Source organism: Setaria italica, chromosome IX, assembly GCF_000263155.2.
Source record: "Setaria italica strain Yugu1 chromosome IX, Setaria_italica_v2.0, whole genome shotgun sequence".
Lineage (NCBI taxonomy): Eukaryota > Viridiplantae > Streptophyta > Magnoliopsida > Poales > Poaceae > Setaria > Setaria italica.
Genome location: NC_028458.1, coordinates 58,768,843 through 58,789,338, shown reverse-complemented (window position 1 = coordinate 58,789,338; position 20,496 = coordinate 58,768,843). Strand labels below are relative to the sequence as shown.

General features: G+C 48.1%; 4 protein-coding genes and 1 pseudogene across 4 annotated transcripts; 2 read left to right on the top strand and 3 right to left on the bottom strand.

Moving 5' to 3' along the window:
• Positions 1-89: 89 nt before the first annotated feature.
• LOC101773374 (deSI-like protein At4g17486) lies at positions 90-2,260 on the top strand. Its single transcript, XM_004986029.4, has 4 exons — positions 90-556; positions 835-1,122; positions 1,210-1,290; positions 1,698-2,260. The coding sequence occupies exons 1-4, from the start codon at positions 358-360 to the stop codon at positions 1,832-1,834; spliced, it is 705 nt and encodes a 234-aa protein (XP_004986086.1). The 5' UTR covers positions 90-357; the 3' UTR covers positions 1,835-2,260.
• Positions 2,261-2,582: 322 nt separating this feature from the next.
• Positions 2,583-6,302, top strand: LOC101774067 (palmitoyl-protein thioesterase 1). Its single transcript, XM_004986030.3, has 12 exons — positions 2,583-2,770; positions 2,848-2,932; positions 3,025-3,076; positions 3,172-3,192; positions 3,272-3,325; positions 3,753-3,803; positions 3,990-4,052; positions 4,293-4,358; positions 4,461-4,499; positions 5,108-5,230; positions 5,440-5,532; positions 5,605-6,302. The coding sequence occupies exons 1-12, from the start codon at positions 2,677-2,679 to the stop codon at positions 5,869-5,871; spliced, it is 1,008 nt and encodes a 335-aa protein (XP_004986087.1). The 5' UTR covers positions 2,583-2,676; the 3' UTR covers positions 5,872-6,302.
• Positions 6,303-6,627: 325 nt separating this feature from the next.
• On the bottom strand, positions 6,628-10,221 carry LOC101774474 (hexose carrier protein HEX6). The gene is made up of 3 exons (XM_004986031.4): positions 9,718-10,221; positions 8,872-9,194; positions 6,628-7,945 (listed from the first exon to the last, which is right to left on the bottom strand). The coding sequence occupies exons 1-3, from the start codon at positions 9,854-9,856 to the stop codon at positions 6,857-6,859; spliced, it is 1,551 nt and encodes a 516-aa protein (XP_004986088.1). The 5' UTR covers positions 9,857-10,221; the 3' UTR covers positions 6,628-6,856.
• Positions 10,222-10,403: 182 nt separating this feature from the next.
• On the bottom strand, positions 10,404-14,707 carry LOC101774873 (annotated as a pseudogene).
• A 238-nt stretch (positions 14,708-14,945) lies between these two features.
• LOC101775682 (sphingomyelin phosphodiesterase 4) lies at positions 14,946-18,951 on the bottom strand. The gene is made up of 4 exons (XM_004986034.3): positions 17,447-18,951; positions 16,494-16,637; positions 16,263-16,379; positions 14,946-15,819 (listed from the first exon to the last, which is right to left on the bottom strand). The coding sequence occupies exons 1-4, from the start codon at positions 18,827-18,829 to the stop codon at positions 15,199-15,201; spliced, it is 2,265 nt and encodes a 754-aa protein (XP_004986091.1). The 5' UTR covers positions 18,830-18,951; the 3' UTR covers positions 14,946-15,198.
• Between the last annotated feature and the right edge of the window lie 1,545 nt (positions 18,952-20,496).

Here is a 20,496-nt window from a genome sequence, read left to right as displayed (position 1 = left end):
TTGGCCTGGCCGCGACGGGACGGCAAGGGCAGGAGCGGGCCGGGCCGGGCCCGCGGGAGGAGAGAGGGACAGCCCAATTCAAACTCTATCCTTCTCTCTCTCTCTCTCTCGTCGTCGTGTCCCCGTCCCGTTCCGTCGCTGGCTGCTGTTGTTGGTGGTGTTGCTCGGCTGCCTCCGCTGCCTGAGACGAGAGCGAGGCGGAGAGGGAGGGGGACAGGGCGGCCGGCCGGCGGCGGCGGCTGATTCTGCTCGAGATCGAGCAGGAGGAGCTGCTCCTGAATTTGCTGCTGCTGGTGGTGGTGGTGCCAGATCTGCCTTCCTCTCCCGCGGCAGCGCCATCTTCTGCGGGCGGGAGCCATGCGGGTGCTGCCGGCGTCCTGGTCCTCCTCATCCGCCAAGGCCACCACCACCAGCAGCAACACCACCGAGGGCGAGGAGCCTCCTCGTCCTCCTACGGTGGGGGCGGCCGCGGTGTACCTCAACATCTACGACATCTCCCCTCTCAACCACTACCTCTACTGGTTCGGGCTCGGCATCTTCCACTCGGGGATCGAAGGTAAACCTTGAGTCCTTGTCCTTGACTTTCACCGCTCTACCATAGTATGTACTGTACTCCTTCCCAATTGTTGTATGTACTGTACCCACCCCCAATTATTATATGCCTGCCTGCCTGCCGTTATTAGTAACTACCATCATTTCTCACAAGGAGGACACACAAGCTGAAATTCACATAATTCGTCGTCCAACTACTTGCATCACCATGTGCTGGGTTTTCTTCTCTTGTTCCTGTCCTGGCAAAGTCAAATAGACTCACCAACCAGCATCATTTGGCAGTGCATGGCATGGAGTATGGCTTTGGAGCTCACGAATACCCAACCAGCGGAGTCTTCCAAGTAGAACCCAAAAGCTGTCCTGGCTTTATCTTCAGACGCTCAGTGTGCGTCGGCACAACTGATTTGTCCCGTTCGCAAGTCCGCACCTGCATAGAGGATCTCGCAGAGGATTACCATGGAGACACTTATCATTTGATTGTCAAGAACTGCAATCATTTTACGGCTGATGCCTGCCAGCGTCTGACTGGGAAGCCAGTGCCTGGATGGGTCAATCGACTCGCCAGATTAGGTCACATTTCTTCCACAACAAACCGACTCATAATCTCTCTCATCCTTGATGATGCTGATTGTCAACTGCTTCGTTTTGGAACTGCAGGTTCCTTCTTCAATTGCGTATTGCCCGAGAGCATCAAGGTTTCAGCAGTCACAAATGCAAATGGGCATCCTGATTTTTCTGGTACTCTGCCTACACCCCGGTTTATCATTTCTCACATTCACATGGTTGGAATTGGACCTTACAACACATATGCCACTTGGTCAAAGATTGTTATAGCAATGTCTTAGCTGCTCCTGCGAACTGCATTGCATAAGTTGCTGCATGAACAAGTTATCTTCCTTTTTTTCCATCTTTGGTGGAAGATAATGAACCGAGTTACCAACATATAATCTTCAACACGTTGAAATGAAATACTGAAGGCGTGCATAAAAGTCGGTCTAGTCTCTATATGCTTCATCCATCTTCCGGTTCTCAACATGAGCTTTCGATGCTCATTACTCGGCTACTCTGAATCACATACATGACCCCCTGAAATCCAGCACTGCTCCTGAAATTGGATGGGTCTTTGTTTGTTGCTATTGCTGCAGATGATGGCTTGGGGTCTAACGCGTCGATCGTTGAGGGAAGCGATGAAGATGACTTAGACCAACTTCTAAGAACACCAAACAGCGACGTTGTATCTTCAAGAGACAAGACATTAACTCCTGGCAGGGATAGCTTCTAATTGACTTCCTCTATTCTCTGTTGATAGCAAGCATTGCCTTCTGGGTTGTCTGCTGAGGATCAGAGGCAGGTGCTTTGGTGGTGATCGCCTGCTGTCAAAGCTTCAGACCTTATTGATTGATTGGTTGATGTTGCTGTTATCAGTTCATGTAGTAGATATAGTAGGGTATAATGTGATGATATTGTGTTTGTGATATCTTGTGGCGAAGGCCAAGTTAACCAGCATATCATGTGTTGTGCGCGTGTGGGGTATATGCTGTAGTAACTTAGTGAGAATGGTGTGGCATACTGTCTTGAGTAGTGAGGTCATCCCTTTTCTTTGACTTTGTACGGTGATGGTGTGTGTGAGTGATTTCTTGTGTACAAAAATTAGTTGATGGAGGTTGAAATGGTTTTCCAGATGTGTTTATATCTACTTACTTGTGTATGTGTTCGTTGAGTGCCCGGATCCATCAGAATTCAGAATTGTCCCTCGCAATCTACTTTACTGCTGTACTGTATATGATCTTGCATGTAATTGGGAGGGTTTCTGCTTCACCTTCACTCAAGTTAAAATTGGTGAAGTTAAAAATAGTAGTTTATTTTAGTCTTGGTTTACAAAACAACTTCACGCTACAGAGCGAAGCCGCTGAAATAAGCCCTCCCAACTGCAGCAGAAATATCGAGTATTTTTAGCGGGTGAAAAGACTGCAGGATATTTAAATAAAGCATTCTTATTTTATTTACTTAGCAATCATCGAAGGTCCTCGCGTGTCTCGTTGGGTCACTGCTGTGTGGACCCACCTACCGCCTGGTTGCTTGTCAAGGTGGGAGAGGGAGATTCAGCTTGGCCGACGGCGAAGAATGGCGATGCAGAGAGCCGCCACGGCCCTCCTCCTCCTCCTTCCCCTCCTCGCGGCGGCGGGGACATCCACCCTGCCCTTCATCGTCCTGCACGGTAGGGACCCTCTCCTCTCCTCTGCAACAGCATATCTGCATATCCATCCTGCCCACGGATTGCCACTTGAATCGCAGGGATTGGGGACCAGTGCGCCAACCATGGCGTCGCTCACTTCACAAAACTTCTCGCCGAATGGTCCGGCTCCGACGGCCACTGCATGTACTCTACTGTTTGCTCGCTAACTCTCTCGCCGAAAAGGTCTAGCATACTATAACGAGATACGACTGACTGCCCTCCCTTTTTCCCCCCAGAGAAATCGGGAGCGGAACATGGGACTCTTGGGTCATGCCGCTTCAACAGCAGGTCCTCTTCCTCTTTTATCTTCGGGTTCTTCATTTTCTTCTTGTTGTTAAATGTTTCTTGGTTCACTAACAGATTCGCCTGTTTCCTGTCCGCAGGCTGATATCATCTGCAACAAGGTGTCTTATCACTATCCAGAATGCCATCTTCCGCTGTTTGATGAGTTGTTAATCACCACTGCCACTTTGATTTCTCCAGGTCAAGGAAATGGAACAACTGAAAAGCGGCTACAACATAGTTGGTCTGTCTCAGGTATGCTAATGTGCTGCTGTCTCGTTTCCAGTTTCAGGCCATTCCTTCCCTTTAAGTACCCAACATATCTCATATTTTCTCTACCATTACATGATGTTGTTATCCCGTTACTGCATCATCTAAGTAAAAAATTCACAGCACATACTGGCTACAGTTACATGCTTGTATATATAAACATTTTAGTTTTGGTTTTCACTGACAAATACTTTCATTGTGCTATAGTTCATTTTGTTTTGCATAGTATTGAAGGAACATAAACCGGTTGCAAACAAGTACTCCCTTTGTTACCGCCTCACCGGTGAGAGGGAGGGAATCCGGGAATGAGGGATTAATTTTTTCGCTAATTTTCATTACTTTTTTCTTTAATTCTTGCTCTAGTTGGTGTAGCTAATACACTAAAACCCTACCTCTTTTTGTGTCCTTGCAGGGGAATTTGATTGGTCGAGCAGTAGTTGAGTATTGTGATGATGGACCACCAGTGAGTTTTCCTAAAATAGTAATATAAAAGTACAAATAAAATGAATGCAGTTCAAATTCTATTTTGTTTAACCTCCATCAACCTAATATAGGTAATTTGGAGGATGCTTAGATTGTCTTGTATGCACTTTAGTCGCTACCAATTTCCTGTGCAATATGTTATGATTCCTGATCCTACTACCAACAGGTCAAGAATTTCATCTCTCTTGGAGGTCCTCATGCTGGTACCGCTTCAGTGCCGCTTTGTGGTGTAAGTTGATCTCATTATCTCAAATTAATATGCAGTTTGTTATGTCAAGTTTTGACTAATAAATCGATGACATAGTGACAAATTCGTGTAATGATAGATGGTTGAATACAGTTAGTAAAAATTAAAGAAAATATACTGGCTCAGATTAATGCCATTAATATTTAGATGTACCTATGTTTTAAAAAAGTTTGAATATTCTATGGCAGCTCGTATAATTCAGTGACATCTGTATATTTGCAGTCTGGAATTTTTTGCATTATTGTCGATGCTCTGATTAAATTAGAGATCTACTCGGACTATGTTCAGGTTCGTATATCTTGGCTTTAAGCAAACTGGATTTTTGTCATGGTGACCACTTTAAATATTTATATTTTTTTTCTGAGTAACTTGATACATGGTGAATTACAGGCACATCTTGCACCTAGCGGTTACCTCAAAATCCCAACTGTGAGTATTATGTGCCTCTTGGGCATATCTCTGATAATGAGGAATGCTCTTTTTATGTTGTTTGGTTGACATGTTACTCTATTGTTGGACTTAAGGATGTATTTTTGACTTGCTTATTGTACTGATCAGTCTACTGGTACTGCACACTGTATGGGGCTGGAAGTAAGCACATTTATAGGCCACTCACTATACATGTTGTTCTTAGTGGCAGAGGCCCCCCCGTTCCGCCTCCGGAGCTATGGGGGTGACTCGACTCTCAAGGATAAACTGGTGTTTGACTAATTAGTTGGTGCATCAATGAAGATGCTTACGAAGGCGACAGAATAGCAAGCTATGTAATGCTGAATAATTAGTTTGGTTATTTTCTTTTATAATTGATTAACTTGAGATTTATAGCCATGTGGTAAGCCTGTTAAGTTGTTCTATTCTGCTCCTCACTTTTAATTTTTTTTAGGTGATTATATTTTGCTTTTAAGGGTAAAAGTTTTGATGATTCACAAATATAAACAGAGATTGAGGGTTAATTGATCAGATTACTGGAAGTAAAATTGGGGCTGTGTTTGATGAGAATGTTTTGGGTGAATGAAGTAACTAAAACTGTTTTTCAGGATATGGCAGATTATTTGAAGAGTTGCAGGTTTCTTCCAAAACTTAACAATGAAATTCCAGATGGAAGAAATGCTACCTACAAGGAAAGGTTCAGCAGCCTGGAGAATTTGGTACTGATCATGGTAAGCTTGGCATGGTCCAAAATTGATTCTGATGATGAAGTTCCAGGATAGTAGCAGCTTTCTGTGCTTATGGTGGCAGGAAGTAGGTATAAAACCATAGTTGGAAGTAGATGGCAGCATAGCGCAGCAGGAAGCACTGTTTATTATCTACTGTACTTTAGATCCCTTGATGTACCTTATCTTGAATGTTTTTGCTCTTTTTTTTTCAGTTTGAGAATGATGCAGTCTTGATACCTCGAGAAACCGCATGGTTTGGTTACTACCCTGATGGAGCCTTTGATCCAATTTTACCACCTCAGAAGGTAGAAGTGATGCATGTGATTTGATGAGATTGGAGGCGTGTCCATGCTTACGATGGCAGGCTGTTTGTGCAGACAAAGCTGTATGAGGAAGATTGGATTGGTTTGAAGACACTGGATGAAGCAGGGCGAGTAAAATTTGTCTCCGTGGCAGGGGGGCACCTGGGCATCTCCAAAGGTGACATGAAGAAGTACATCGTGCCTTACCTGGTGGACAGGTCATCATCAGAGAAGACCCGGAGCGTTTCTGACTTGCTAGGTGCGGCTTGGCACAGCACCAGGGAAGCATTGGGGCTGACGGAGGGCGACGATGAAATGCTTTACTCGCGGGCAGCATTGTGATGGATCATACTCATACTTAAGGTTCTTTGGCTCTTTGCTCTGCTCCAATAAGTGTATAGTATATGATGGACTTTGTATTCGGGTGCAGTCCAGTAGTGGATTCGAAATGTTACTACCATTTGGCATTAGGTCCTCATGATTGATAGGATCACTGCAACGGTTCCATGTATGATTGATAGGAAGTATTGTTATCTGTAAGTAATATATATATAATATAAAGGTGCGGAAACAAACAACTATTGGGCTGGATGTGCTGCTGGTCTCACCCAGCCCAATAGGCCGTGCAAGTACTGGGCTATGTGGGCTCGGAATTTTGATCTGGACCCCCACAGCACTGTTTGTGTTTGGGAGACTGGGCGAGGGGAGGAGGACCTGTAAAGCACAACCACTCCACCCTACCCTACTGATGAATTGAATTGGCCACCTCCGTTTCTGCTTGTGTTTGTACTGCCCCCCTCCCTCCGGCCTCTGCAAACTCAGCACCCTTGTGATTTGCAACACCTGATCGTCTTTCCTGTTCCTTAATTGTAGACACATAGTACTATATTTAGGTGCATATAAACATCTATGAGCTAAAACAGCCAAAACGACCTGCAATTTGAGATGGAGTAGCACGTTATTAGGTTGGTTGGTTCCATTTCCATGAACAAGCAAGCAACCCTTTTGTCTTCATGAAGCATGCCATGTCTGCAGGTAAACCATGCTCGCCGGTTTCCTGGATGGATTGGCCTGCATGTGTAGTTATTAGCTACTATATTTTGTGAAGCACTGAAGTTCATATTACTTTGGTATAATTCTGGAAGCCCCTTACATGTTACATAATGCCAGAAGCATCAAATTAGGAGACTAATGCAGTTACTAGTTAGGATACAATTTGTGCAGCTATACAATATACTTTGATCATGCATGCATATTTATACTAATCAAAATGGTGTACCATTTCTGCAGGTTTCACCAAAAAGATTTGACCCCAAAAGAAAAGTCACTATGTGGTGGACAAAGCTATGCTTCCTGCCTCTCTCTCTTCCTCTTCCTCCCCTACAATCCTTTTCCAAAACCAGTGCCTCCTCCAGACCTGCTCCATTTGCTCCATTGGCAGCTGTTTTGTCTCTGGCAGGAAGAAGTATACGAAGACTGTCATCACGCACACCCATCCGCCAAAGAGAAAGAATGTCCCAAACTTGAGATGACATAACATTGCGAGGAAGGTCTGGCCAATCACAAATGTCACCAAGAAGATTACAGCAATGACAATACTCTGCCCGGCTGACCTGATCTCCAGTGGGCAAATCTCGGTTGGGACCAAGTAGGTCAGAGGTCCCCATGACCATGCAAAGCCTGCAACGAACACACACATGATGATCAAGACTAGGTATGCATACTCCTTTTCCATCCCTCCATGGTCCTTGAACTTTGCAGCTAGGACTGCCCCTACCATGATCTGTGACAAGATCATCTGAACGCCACCTACTAGAAAGAGCTTCCTACGCCCAAACCTGTCAACGACGACCATTGCGACAATGTTAGCAACTGTTGCACAGATGCGTGTGACGACCGCTGACATGAGGGATGCGCTCTCCTTGAGCCCGATGGTCCGGAACATGACCGGCGCATAGAAGTTGATGACGTTGATTCCAGTGACCTGGTTGAAGAAAGGAATCAAAAGTGCTATGACAAGCTGCGGCCTGTACTTCCTCTTGAATATGTTCCGGAGTGGATGTCTTATTGTCCTCGAGATATTGCTAGCAGAGACCAAATCATCAAGCTCTTTCTGGATTCCAGTTGTGCCACGTAGCCTCTGGAGCAGGATCTTTGCCTCGTCAATGTTGCCATCCCGTTGGATTATGAAGCTGGGTGTCTCAGGCAGGAAGATTGCGCCAATGGTTAGGAATGCAGCTGGCACAGCTGCCAAGGAGAGAGAGATTCTCCAGCCCCATCCATCTGCAATTTTCTCGACTCCGTAGTTGATGAGGTTGGCGATAAGGATGCCAATGCTTATGCAGAGCTCGAAGCCATTGCTGATGGCTCCACGGTACTGCGGTGGCGCCATTTCTGATAGATACAGTGGAATTGACTGCAAAAGGATATTGCCATATATATCAAGTTAATTTTCAGTATTGCTTTTATTTCCAAGTTTGATATATATACTCTCCTTAACATATACTTTGAGCGAGCATGAATGTCCCTTGCACATTACGAATCTGGAAAGGTTAGATGATATAAAGTGCCTGGGGAATCTGCATGTTTTGTTTCTTTTTGCAAAAGCAGGTGTGAAAATCCTATTTCGGTGAATCCCGAACTCTTCCCTTTTTATCTGCTCTATAGGCGTATAACTGTAGCAGATTGGAATCCTGATCTAGTTTGTTACTTTCTTGCTGTCCAGTATATCTGTTCTTCATTACCATATAATAGGAGTAGAAATATTTTGTTCACTTCAATTCTTTCTTTTCTGTAAAAAGGCAATTACAGTCTTCATCTTTACGAAATCATTAATTCGCTCAGGCCGCATGAAGAGTTGAACCTTGACTTAGTGGACTGTGTTTTCAATGCTAGCGATACCCATGAAAAAAGACTGCTCACTTGACTTTGGCTTTAGAATTTGAAGCCTTTTCTTTTTATTTTATTTTTTTTCTCTTCCTTGGGGTAATACATTAAAGGAACCCCATGAATGTGGGTAGGTTTGGGCCACTTGCCGATCTTGACAAGGACAGAAGAGAAGAGGAGCTATTTGCATTGGTTGTGGCTGGCTGGCGTGAAGTAGTGATGAGGTACTCACACTAGTTGAGAAGTAGTAAAAGGACTGAACTCCACCCATCTAATTCCGGGTGTTCATGCGACCTCTTAACTTACCTAGTGTTACTTTAAAAAAAATTATCATTATTGTGATTAATTATGTGCATGTACAGGAATTGTGTATGCAAACCCAGCATCATTATTATGTGTATATCGCTGTCTTCCTCTTAATGCTATGCAACGAGCGAGAGAATTCCTGTTACCAACCTGGTTGGTGAAGCCGAGTCCTATGCCGAGGAGGATCCTGTTGAGGAGCAGCATGTAGACGTTGACGGCTGCCCCGCCGAAGACGGAGCCGGCGATGAAGACGCTGCCGCCGATGAGTATGGAGGCGCGCCGGCCGAACCTCCTTGTGACGGAGGAGGCGAAGAGCGTGGCGACGAGGCCGGCGACGTAGAGGGAGGAGGTGAAGACGGTGAGGAGCTCGCTGTCGAAGCGGCAGTAGTTGCTCACCTTCTTGTCCCCTCTCATCTGGTGGTACACGTCCGGGAAGAACTTGCTGAGGAAGGACTCCATGGAGGTAACCCCACCTGGCAGTGGCACTTGGTTACTTGTTTTGACTCTTGAGCAATGACAAATAAAATAGAAAAAGAAGATACATCCAGACCGAGCCAGGCATGCATGCTGCATGAATCAACTACTGCTAAGCATCCAGGAAACACAGCTGCTGCTGCAGTACAGTGAACTAGTGAAGCATCCATCAATCATGCATTGCTTATGTAACTGACTCGTACTATACCCTATAGTGGTCGTGTCGGTTGGGTTTTCCAGCTTGAATTGAATTCAGCTCTTCATTTCCATCCATCCATCTCTGATTTGGTTGTTGTGGAGCGTGAGCTGTTCCTTGTTACGACCATCAAAATTAATACTAGTTGCTGTTGGACTGGATGGATCTACCCATGAGTACTCTGAAGCTTAGATTAATTGGATGGTGAAAACCGAAAGAAAAATCCCATTGCATAAGATTAATTGGATTTCTTCCTCTGCAGCTTAGATTGAATTGCTTGCAAGCGACAAGATGGAACACAAGAGGAGAGAATGCAAGCAAGCAACCTGAGATGCCGAGGTCGTAGCCGAAGAGGATGCCGCCGCTGCCGGCGACGATGCAGGAGAGCACCACGAAGGAGGTGACCCGGCCGCTGTAGCCGGCGCCGCCGGGGCCTTCAGCGAAGCCGCCGCCTCCGATGGCCATGTCTCAACTCTCAAGCTCTCTTCTCCGCTGCTGCCCTGCCCGGCCGGTCTCACTACTCACTCACTACAGCTGCCTGTGCCTGTGTCTGTCTATCAAAACAAAAGATGAAGAGATGGATGGATATGGTTGTTATGGGCGCTCTATTTATTGGCCATCCTTTCCTTGGCAGTGGGCGCAGTGGCAAATGCCCATGGTCTCTCAAACTATCCTTGCATGAATTTACCAAATTTTGATTGGAACTTGACTTGCCCAAAGTAAAAGCATATGCGCCTGGACAGAGCATCAAAGCTAGCCACACAGAGAAAAGGCCTAGCGTCAAAATCGTCACGACTTTGTTTCTCTTTCACAAAGCAAGCAAAGCAACAAATCATTCATCAAAGAAAGAAAGCCACAAAGGATGGATGGAATGCGACTCTGAATGCCACCAAGGTCAAGTCAGATGGAATGCCTAGCTTTGGCTTGCCGCTCAACACATAACATATGCTTCCTTCCTGCAGTACCATCTATGCAGATCCAAACAAAGACAGACAGACAGACACATCGGAGATGCAGACACAAAGCACTGCATTATCACAAAACTAAAGGCAAAGGGGGGGAAAAAACACTGCATCTCTCCCTTTCCCTCTCCATCTAGAAGACGGGACTTGGGAATTCCTGTCTCCTTTTCCTTTATGCTCGCACACCCGTCATACATACACAGCCATGACATGTGTATTAAGGAAATCCACCTGCTACTTAACAAAGTTCTACAGTTTGTCTAATCATTATTCCCTGCATTGCTGCTGTAAGAAACGAAACAAGCAAGCCTAAGTTAGCTAGAATCGTCATGTATGTAGAAAGAAAGACCAGGCGTGCAAACTAAAACCGGGACAGCTCCAGTCCTGCTCATTGCTCAGCCAACAAACCAGCTCTCCGGCACTGGGGCGTACTGTATGCCTGTGGTGCCGCTCTTGGTCAGGACCTTGAAGCTGTCTGCGGTGAAGCCTTCACCCCCCTGCTCATCACCAGGCTTCATGGCTACCTGCCTTTCGAGAACCGAGTATGCACAGTACTCCACGTCGTAGATCTCCAGCCCCATCTCGAAGTAGGACACGGATGCCCCGACACCCTCACCTGCAACAGGATGGCCACAACCACAGCATGATCAGATTCAGAACTGGATGTACAACAGCGGTGCAAGGATCCAGACTAGGAAAAGATCCAGCACCTTCTTGTCAGGAACACTTACAAGGCTAGTATGCACTGTTGGATACTCACCGTGTGTCACTAGGAGTAGGTTTTCATTAGGATATTTGTCAGCAAGAGCCTTGATGACACTTGCATATCTGCTTCTTGCCTCCATGATGGACTCTTCCCACTTTGGTACCTGCAGCCCAAAGATTGCCTACATTTGAACAATGGACTATGGACATGGATGGATGCCACTGCAAGATCAGTTACCTCCGGGTAGATCGGCTCCGCGGAATGGTCAATGGTCCCGGCCGGAAAGACGGCCTCAAGCTCTGGCAAGTCGGGAAACCACTTTTTGACGCCGGGAGCCACCTTGCCAACAATACCGCCCATTGCTTGAGTATTCATCATCTCGGACAATCCATACTCAATAGACACCTGAAAGATGGAAAAGACAGATTCAGAATGCAGGTACCCTTCCTTCAAGATGGAATTCCAGCAGGCATTGCATTGCATTGCATTGTTGTGAGCAAGTTGATGAAAACAACAAATTCATTTCTCTGAATAGGAAGCAGTAACAAAGAGCATGAGGATTTGTTAGGAACAACAGTGAGTCCAAGTTAAACGGGCAATTTTGTTCATCCTCCACGGCAATCGATCGGTTGCACAACACAATGGCCTCAGTATACCGGGGAAAAAACAAAAGGAATCGGTTGCAAAGAAAGAAAGAAAGGTACCGGTACCTTGAGGCGTGAGGTGTCGAGGGGCACGTTTGCGGCGTCCTCGATGGCGAGCAGCGCGGCGTCGTCGGGGACGGCGCATAGCGCGGCGACTGCCCGCTCGGCGGTCTGTCGGCATCGCAGGAATGGGGAGACGAGTACCCGGTGGACGACCCACCCGCCGGCGGCGGCGGCGGCCCTGATGCGCTTGCCGACGGTCCAGGCACGGAGGAGGCCGGCGTCGGTGAGCGGCGGGTCCCAGGGGCGCGGCTTGTTGGCGGGCCAGATGGGCTCGGCCTGGTCGAGGCGATCGCCGTGGCGCATGACGACGACGCGCTGCATCCTCTTCCCCCACTCCCTCTGCGTGATCCGGATTGCGGAGGCGGGAGGAGGCGGCGGATGGGGTCGGGGGTCGTCGTCGGGGGAGGACGCGCACGCGCGGCAGCAACAGAGGAAACAACTGAGGACGCAACGCATCGCTGGCTCCGGCTCTCACATGCGGTTTTGACTAATTAAGTGCGAATTAACCTGCAATTATTTTGTAATTAATCTATATTTAATACTTTTAATTAGTATCTAAACATTCGACGTGACAGGAACTGAACACCCTAGATACTATACAATCTTTGTTCTAAGTCGATTTGACCATAAACATAGGATTGGTATTACTAGATTGGTTATAAAAAAAAGCAATGGAAAACAATTTATAATATGTAACGGTAGATATTGCTTGTGGAAGTATTGTATTAGAGACCGTATTTATGCCTAATAATACACCTGTATTAGAATTCCTTTCCTTTGCTTGTTGTGGACTAGCTCGAGTCGATGCATCTGCCTGTGGTTTGCTTTGGTCTTTTCCTGGTATCACTGCACCAGAAGTTGCAGAAGCACTAGCGCGCTGGATGAGGCTTGAAGAGAGTGATCGTTCAATCTAATTTGCGTATCGCTGATCCAAAAAGTGAATTCTTTTGTTGCATATATCAAATTATTAACGAAGAACTTTGTTTCGTTTTCGTTTGTTCATGTAAGCCGTAGTGCTAATGAGGTGGCTCATTTGCTTGCTAGGGCATGTGAGTGTGTTGCTTTCTCGATCTTCAAGCGGTGCATTCCTGATTGTATCCAAGATGTTGTAATCTCTTAGTGTTTATGTTAAATGAATGAGCCAGCTTGATCTTAAAAAAAAACATTCCAAAATGATGCCAGAGATGGCAACAGCACCAACAACTGTACTGTATCACCTTGTTACTAGCGAGCACCATCAACAGAAAGTCTCTCTTCTCATGGCACAACAACACAAAGGCACGGCTAACTTATTCATTGGAAGAAATTAACAGACTTGAACCTATGCATCAACAGATCAAACCAGCAGCATACAAACATCACCATTTCTGTAGGCCTAGCTATCCGAATCCGGGATGAGTACTATGGACCCCGATGTCTTCCTGGCCTCCAGATCTGCATGGGCTCGGGCCGCTTCCGACAACGGATAGGTGTGGTTGACGCGGACGCGCAGCACCCCATTGGCAACATTGGCAAACACCTCGCCAGCAGACTCCAGCAGCTCATCGCGGGTAGCAGTGTAATGCATCAGGCTGGGCCGAGTGAGGAACAGGGACTTGGAAGCAAGGTCGCTCATTGGAATCGGGTCAGGCTTGCCGGACGATTGCCCAAAGGACACCATGAAGCCGCGCGATGCCAGGCACTCAACAGAAGCCTGCGCCATAACAAATCATTAATATCATTGGGTATTTAATCTGTCATGGCAATGAGAGTTAGCTGTATAGTGGTGGTAGTAGTACCTTGTATGTATCCTTGCCAACAGAATCATAGACCACGTTGACACCTTTTCCGGATGTAATCTCCTTGACTCTTGTGGTGACATCCTCGTTGGTGTAGATTATGACATGGTGGCATCCATCCTGAGTTGCCTGAGCCGCTTTCTCTTCATTAGAGACAGTGCCGATGACGGTGGCACCGAGCGCGTTTGCCCATTGACAAAGGAGTGAGCCAACTCCGCCAGCAGCAGCGTGTACCAGGACAGTGTGGCCACTTTGAACCTTGAAGACGCGGCGAAGCAGGACATGTGCGGTCATTCCCTTGAGCATCACCGAGGCTGCTTGCTTGTGATCAACTGACGGCGGCACGGGGACGGCGACACTGGCTGGAAGGATTTGCTCCTGGGCATAGGATCCCATGGGGTTGCCAGCGTAGGCAACAACATCCCCAACTTTTCTGCCAGTGAGGCCAGGCCCAACTGCAGTGACGACGCCAACAGCTTCCATGCCTAGGTTGTGTTCGTGTGGGAATCGATCGAATTGTTATATACTCTACTAGGTATGTACGTTGGTTGGTTTCCTTGATGAATTCAAAGCGGCTAACAATGGATGATGGGGTTGCAGCAGGAAAGGAAGGAACAATAGAGTACCTGGTGTGAAGGGCATGGCGGGCGCGGCGTAGACCCCCTTCCGGAAGTAGACGTCGATGAAGTTGACGCCGATGGCGGTGGTCCTGATGCGGATCTCGCCTTCCTTGGGGTCCCCGACCTCCACCTCCTCCCATCTCATCACCTCGGGGCCGCCGAGCTCATGGACCCTGATGGCCTTGGCCTTGGCCGCCATGGGGATGCGGATGGGGATGGGGATGGGGTCGCGGTCGAGGGAGCAGCAGCTGAGGCGGAGGCGAGAAGAGGAGGGGAGTGGCGGCAGGAGGAGGAGGATGCGTCGCCGCCGGGTGGAAGGGGAGGAGCAGCAAGCCCAAGCCCAAGCCCAAGTAGTGGTGGTGACGGTGCAGGAGGTGCCGGCCGTCGCCATCGCTACACGTCTCTCTTCTCACTCTCTCTCTCTCTCTCTGCCACGACTGCTAACTAGTAGGATCTGCAAGAAAAACATGCCACCAAGCAGTCCCTCTTCTTCCGTGGGCCATTGCCCCCTCGGCCCGCAATTCGCAAGTGGGCCGACCGCCCACAACGGCAACGGAGGAGGGAGATGTGGTTTCGACATGGCTCTAGCTTTTTTGCAAAAACAAAAAAACCAAGCTCATTCATGCTGCATGCTTCCACCACGCAAAAGGTTAAAACCACCAATCGTCTCTGCAGTGATGATGGACAAGCTTTGCAGTATCACGTACCACACCAACCGCAACAGGCCATTCTTGCTTTCACATTGCCCATCACCACATAGCCAACGCAACCACCAGCAAACTAACCTTTTGTCACTCGCTTCTCCCTCTTTCACAGCTTTCTTCCAAACCCTCTAGGTACCATATCATACAGTACAGCGCAGTGCTGGTTAATTACACGCAGCATCAGCGTCTCTCTTTTACACTCATGGCAATAGAGCAGCAACGTCCTGTACAGCACACCAACAACACGATGAACAGCTACACTTTTCCTTCATGAATAATGCCGCCTCTACAGCATAACCTGTTGGTATCAAAATTTCCATTGGATGACCATCAACCTGAAGCATTCCTTGTTACAGCCACCACGGCATACAGCACAACAGCAGCCGGCAGCAGCTTTTTCGAAGCAAACACTCTTAGATTGATCTTCACCCTGTGTGACCTCATGAACTTCAGCAATGCTTGCCCCACAACAGCTATCACTGAACATAAAGCAACAACAGCCATTCTGGCAGCATCCTTCGGCCCGCCCACTGTGTTCACTTCATTGCCATCAAAACGAATGTAGGTGGCGCTAGCAGTGGCAGGGCTATCGTCAGCATCACCACAGTCAAGCCCAAGGGCACCGTTCAGCCAATCAGAAAGGCGGATCAGAATCCTTGCAAGCCAGGCCACTTCCGTCTCTGAGATGGGCCTTCTCATCCACTCGCCTCTGTATTTAACATCAGCCCATGAACTCTTCCCGGAACTGGGATGCTTAGGTGTGAATACTTCCCCACGCATCTGCTGCTGTTGATTATGTAATTCCTCCAGTGAGGTATTCCCGTGAATTCTTTCAACCTGGCCCTGGAAGACTCTTTTCATCTGGGACTTGATAGAATCCAATGTCTGGAGAGCTTGCTGTGTGTCACCTGACAGACGTAGTATCTCTGACTCTGCTCGGATCAGAAGCAGCTTCATAAAAAATGAAAATTGCATGTCAGTACTCAGTTCACGAATTACAAAAATACACACATACAATGAGCATACAAGCTAAATTCAGCATGCACTCACACAAGCAAGCGAAAGAAAGGAGGGATACTGTTTGGAGCACTTTTATGACATGCACAAATGATGTTAAATAAACTGGCAGAAGATTGAGCTGAAGATTCCTCAAGGTATATTATGCTAACCATATAGTTCAGTAACTTATTCAACACTACACTTGCTAAGGTAGACCAAGACTATTTTGTTCACGCAGAAAACTTTCACAAGTATATTTTGGGTAATCAAATATGTATATCTAAACAGCCGTACCAATTACATACTGAGCCAGGTCTCATAAAAGGCAACCTACTGAGCCAAAAATTGGAAGCAAGCCTGTCAAACAGATGAAACATGCCAATTCTATGATGTACCTGAAGAAGATTATAAGCACCGTTCTCATCATAACTAAAAAGCCTTAGATCAGAGTTCCAATGCTCATGCAAGAATGACCCATCTGCATCAGTTTCTGACAAACCATCCTCCCAGTCCTGATAGAATGTCATACCAACAATTAGGGTGGCAATTTCACTGAGGACTCATTCGCATTATCAACATTTTGGCACCATTCAAATGGCAATTGACTATATAATAATATGCCCTACCTTTAGCTGTTCACGGATAGATGGCACATACTTCAGTACATCATCATATGGTGGGGATGACTCAACTAGTCCAGTATGATAAGAAACATCTACTTTGCGCAGAAGGTCCAATAGCTCGGGAGAGGAACTCAAGACTTCCAATACCTAGATAACACGAGCAATTATGTAATGCACATACAGTATTTATTTATAAAGGTCATTAGAAATAGCTGACATCCTTTATTTGACTCATCCACCCATCGGTTTAATTGACAAATGCATCTGGCAAGCATTTTATTTAGAAAAAATCGTATTATACATAGCCACATTAAGCATATGGTGATGAATTATATCCCACCAAGGACCTGATAACTTCAAGAGTTCCAAGACATGTTAGGCATAGCAAGACATCTCTGTTTTAAGAACTTAAGCATAGAGTTGAATAGAAACTTGAAAGATGCAAGATATATCATGAGTACGATTTCACAGGTTACATTAGCTTCACATATAAATGGGCGTAGCAGAAACTAGAAAATTAGAAAGGTTGTAGATCAGAAATTACTATGGAGCATCAGCTAACAAATTGATAAAGGTGCTGCAAATTGATATTTTTTCAGTTCCAGTTTGTCCACATACAACAAAATATACATCTAGAAGATAGAAGTGCCAGTAAGTAGCAAGCAAAATGTATGATTTGTGTTTACATTTTCAGCCTTTAGAGATAGTAAAGACTACAAAATACCCAAGGTTTCACTTTCTGCCTCATATACTTTGCTATAAAAATCTAACCCACAAGAGTACACATAGAGTACATTACAATGAACTCATAATCATGAACCATTTACATTGTTTTAATGGCTGCCAGTGTTCAGCTTAACAATCCCCAGTGAGTAAGCAAGGCACACAGGAAGCATCGGACATTAAGGCTGACCATAGGTATAATATGAGTAGCAAAAGTAAAGCCCAGGACTAACCTTGTACACCATTAGAAGCACTGAGGCAACATCAGAATGGATAAACTTGTGAGCAAACCCCAGGAGATGCACAACCATGGAGCTGTAGAACAAGTAATTTGAAAGAACATATGTCTTCCACGATGAACTGTATACCATGTTGGACTTTTGCAGCTCCTGCTCCTTCCCTGCTTGCTGCTTGCCATAACCATCCAGCTCCTCCTGGGTAACCTTCCATGGCTCCATATATGCCAACCACACGGAGAAGACTTGCATTGCATTTTTTATCGCAGCACCAACGGGGCAGAATAAAAATGTTCTTAGCACAAAGCGATACAGAGGCCTCTGTATCAACGGATTCCAAAAGGCAGCCTGTGTATCCAAGACGCCACTCCACACTGGTATTCCTTCAGACAGCATGCGTGCATCCCCATCCACTAATATGTGGCCATCACAGCAGTTGAGGTACATCACAAGCAGCTTGACTGCATCACCCAGACCTGGTGATGGTGGGCGCTCACTCAACTCAGCACGAGCACGAGAAGGTAGCCGCAGGCCCAGCGCCTGGCAAGCCTGCACGGGCAGTGGCGAGAAGTCATCCCCGACAAGCCAGAACTGGACAAGGGTGTGGAGCAAGAACTCAGCCCGCGCGAATGACTCGGCAGCATCGACGCCATCGTTGGCTGTCCGGTGGAGCAGCGTGCCGGCCCCAACCACCATCCGACCCGGTGGTGTGCGTGCTGGCACGAAGTGGGTGAGGTAGGCGTAGAGCAGCTTGAGGTACAGCGAGCTCTCGGGCTTGTGGCCTGGCTTGCGGATGGCCGTGGTGGCGAGGTTAGAGACCCAGCTCTCGAGGCGGGAGCGCGACCTGAGCCCTGGATTGGAGGTGGAGGCAGATGCAGCGGGGCCGGCAGGGGATGCGGAGGAGACGGGGTAGTAGGCGAACCAGAAGAGGTAGTACTCCAAGACGGAGAGGTGGAGCTCGGAGGCGACGCGGGCGGAGAGAAGCGGCGAGGCGGGGTGGGTGGGGGCGGGGGAAGCGAGCGCGAGGCGGAGCCAGTCGGGGAGGCGCTCGTTGGGGAAGACGAAGCGGATGAGGGCGAGGCGGTCCGCTGCGGCGGCGGCGGCGAGGAGCGGGCCGGAGGGGGCGAGGAGGGAGAGGAGGAGGTCGGCGAGGGCGGGGTCGGCGGCGGCGAGGTCGATGAAGGAGGCGGAGGAGGGGGAGGAGACGAAGAGGCGGTAGAGCAGGGAGGGGAAGGCGTCGGCGAAGAAGGCGCGCGGGTGGTCGGCGGCGTGGCGGGCGAGGTAGTCGAGGACTCGGGATGTGGCGGCGGCGGCGGCCGGGGGCGTGGCGGCGTCGAGGACGGCGGCGGCGAGGGAGGAGGCGTCAGCCCCAGGCGGCATGGCGGCGGCGACGTCTAGGGTTTTGGGATTCCGGGGAGGCTTTTATTTTTTTTTCCTCCCTGTCTCTTGATTGATGAGATTTCTTCCGGCGGAAATGGCGCTCGCTCGGCCTCCTCCCTCCCCTCCCTTCGAATTCATTCATCGGCCGCAGGGCTGAGGAGAGAGGCCGCAGGGCTGGCTCGCTGCCCGGTGGGGTCACTGCCTCCACGCGTCTGGATTCGGCCGGCCACGTGGCTCTTCTTCCCCGCCCGCCGCGCGGCGCGTGAGACTTTCCTTGGGCCGGGCGGGAACAATTGAGCCCACAACAAGCAGCCCACATATTCAGGAGAGAAACCTAACCAGCCACCGTGTAGTCTTCCCTACAGTAGATCACGAGCGACTCCCAGGCGAGTTCCAATTTCCAGCGTCGATTCCTTCTCGTCTCCGGAGGCCACCTTGGCGCCGGAGACGGGGAGCAGTCGCGGAATCGATGGCCATCGTATATACCCTTATTTTTTAGCTTTTGTTTAGGTTAGGGTTGGAGACTTTCCTAACCTTCTTCGGCGTAGGCTATGTCAATAGCGGGCAGGTTCTAGTGGTGGTTCATGAGCGGGACAAGCACAATAACAGTATCATCCGCAGGAGCTTTGGCATCGACTAATTTTTCTTCATTTTCTTCTTATGCGTCGATGCTCCAATCTTCTGTACATTTTTTTTGTCTGTGGCTTTTTTGTTAAAGGCGACGCCGAATCCATAACCTACAACATGGTTGTTGTTCGAAGGAGACTCGATGCTTTTATCGGTAGCGTGTTCACCAAGATTCTATCCCTCTAAGGAGGTTTCCCTTGGAGGTTAAGAATCCACTTGCTCCTATATGCGAGCTAGTGTTCTTGATCCCCTTTGTGGAATTGTTGCTTATTGGCGGAGCTTGCCGGTGCGTCTGTTTCCGGTGAAAGTGGAGTTTGCCCGGGACGTTCAACGGTTGAAAAGCACGATGTGCTACTGATGGGCTTAATATTTGAAAACTCTTCGATGAATCAGGAATCGGCCGGAAGCTTCATTCTAGGTCATCTTCTTCATGCAGGAGACACAGGAGAACCAGGTTGCGGCAGCGAAGGTTGGCGACGACGACGGGCACCGGATGCTCTGTAATGGACTTATGTGTAATTTTATCTTTTTTAGAGGTACCTGTGTAATTTTATCTTCTTTTAGAGGTACCAGGAGCTTGATGTAAAAGTGATGTATCGATAAAAATTCAACCCTTTCTTAAAAAGAGAGAAACCCAATGGGAAGATCCTCCTTCCATGTTCTTCCCCGGGCAGCTCCCCACTCCTACTGCCTCCTCCACCACCCCGTCCGATTGCTGCCGCGCCACCCGCCCACTATCCACCACTGCCCTCCACCCCTCCCATCGTAACCTGAAGCTTGTCGTCGCGCCCGCCACCAACCACGGGCTGCTGACCATCTTGCCCGGCCGGCGGCGCTCCCGCACTGTCTCGCCCTCAGCCGCTAGTCGTATCGCCACCGCTACCGAGCCTACCGTCACCCCCCCTCGACCTTCTCCTCTAATGCCAACAGTCATTTGGAGCCCCACCCCTTAGAAAATTGAAACCCTAAATCATCGTAGCCTTGATCACCACCCGCGGCTGCCAGCAAGCCTAGCCACTCCCGTCCACCTCCCACCCCTC